Here is a 1,310-nt window from a genome sequence, read left to right on the forward strand (position 1 = left end):
GTGAATCACATTTTATAAATTTATGGCTATTAATTAATTAGCTAGCTAGAGGTAAATGAAACGGCTCTAGATAAATATATACATATTGTTGCAAAAAATCTTCTAATATGTGAATTAAGGGCAACATATCTAAACTTTTGAAACGAAAAAAAAAGTAATAAGTAGTTTCGAAAATTGATAAACATAGGAGGAGATAATATCTAGGATACTTAGTAATTCAGAAAAAAAAGGAAAAAAAAAAATTGATACCTTAGGTTTCATAGGAGGAGGAGGCGATGGTGACTTGGGCAACGCCGAGGTAGCGGGTGTAGCTGTAGAGTCTTCCTTCTTGGGCTCTCCCTGCAAAAGTCAAACATCCAGACGGTCAGGAGTTTATAGATATATGGTGAATGTGCGTTGGGTTAGGAAAGGGGGTGGAGAGTGGAGTATATAAGTTTATAACGTACCTCAGCCATGCACCTTACTCCCACCGGATAATTCCTCTTGAGGTTAGGGAAGCTACCGGCGGAGAAAAGCTTGTTGGAGTTGATCTTGCGAGTGGTGGTCAATCCACCGGCAAAGACTGACTGCATGTTGAACGACGCTGTTGCCATTTCTATAACTTGTGTGTGAAAGAAGAAGAAACTTGTAGTAGCTTAAAGTGGTTATCACTTGTTTATCGAACTTTTAAAGTAGATCTTGAGTAGAAGAAGCTTGATATGAGTAATGAAGGATCATACGTATGTATTTATAGGATCGGGGTGATCAGAAATGATAGGTCATTAGGTCGAGTTGTTTCCTGAACTTTTTTTTTGTTATTTACTTATTTAGCCTTTTCAATATTTGACAAGTTAATAATATAATTTGTTCGCACTTAATAAATAACCAACGGTCAAAAACATAACACATGAACGATATTAGTATATATTTGGAAGGTTCAACGTGTAAGTTTTTTCTTTTGTCTCTCAACTCAACTGTGTTTTATTCATCAACGTGTAAGTTAAGAGACCAAAATTCGAATTTTTCTATTTCGACTTTAATTGTGGTGGCTATTATAAGTTAAATGTTTTAAATAGCAATAATATCTGATTATTTGACAACTTTCAATTTATTTCATGATCCTCTAGCTATTAATAAGAAAAAAAAACACACGGAAAACGATCTTAAGTTAGTTTTAATTTTTCGATTAAATATTGTATTCTAACATAGTCATATCATATTTAATATCAATATCAAAAACTAGTGAAGTGTTTGGAACTATTTTTCGATGTTTTTCTTGTTCTTAATTCTTATACGAATCGTTGCACAAAAAAAAAAAAAAAAAAAAAAAA

The 1,310-nt window shown here is 32.7% G+C and overlaps 1 protein-coding gene across 1 annotated transcript in view; it reads right to left on the reverse strand.

Annotated features, from left to right (window-relative positions):
- The window catches only part of LOC104766183 (early light-induced protein 1, chloroplastic), a 2,868-nt gene extending 2,161 nt beyond the window's left edge, over window positions 1-707 (reverse strand). Inside the window, exons 1-2 of the mRNA XM_010490018.2 lie at window positions 447-707; window positions 250-339 (exon numbers count right to left, since the gene is read on the reverse strand). Of these exons, the coding sequence (XP_010488320.1) occupies window positions 250-339; window positions 447-593 (237 nt within the window). The 5' untranslated portion in view covers window positions 594-707. The remainder of the gene's footprint in view (window positions 1-249; window positions 340-446) is intronic.

This window comes from Camelina sativa, chromosome 19 (genome assembly GCF_000633955.1).
Source record: "Camelina sativa cultivar DH55 chromosome 19, Cs, whole genome shotgun sequence".
In the NCBI taxonomy this organism is placed as follows: domain Eukaryota; kingdom Viridiplantae; phylum Streptophyta; class Magnoliopsida; order Brassicales; family Brassicaceae; genus Camelina; species Camelina sativa.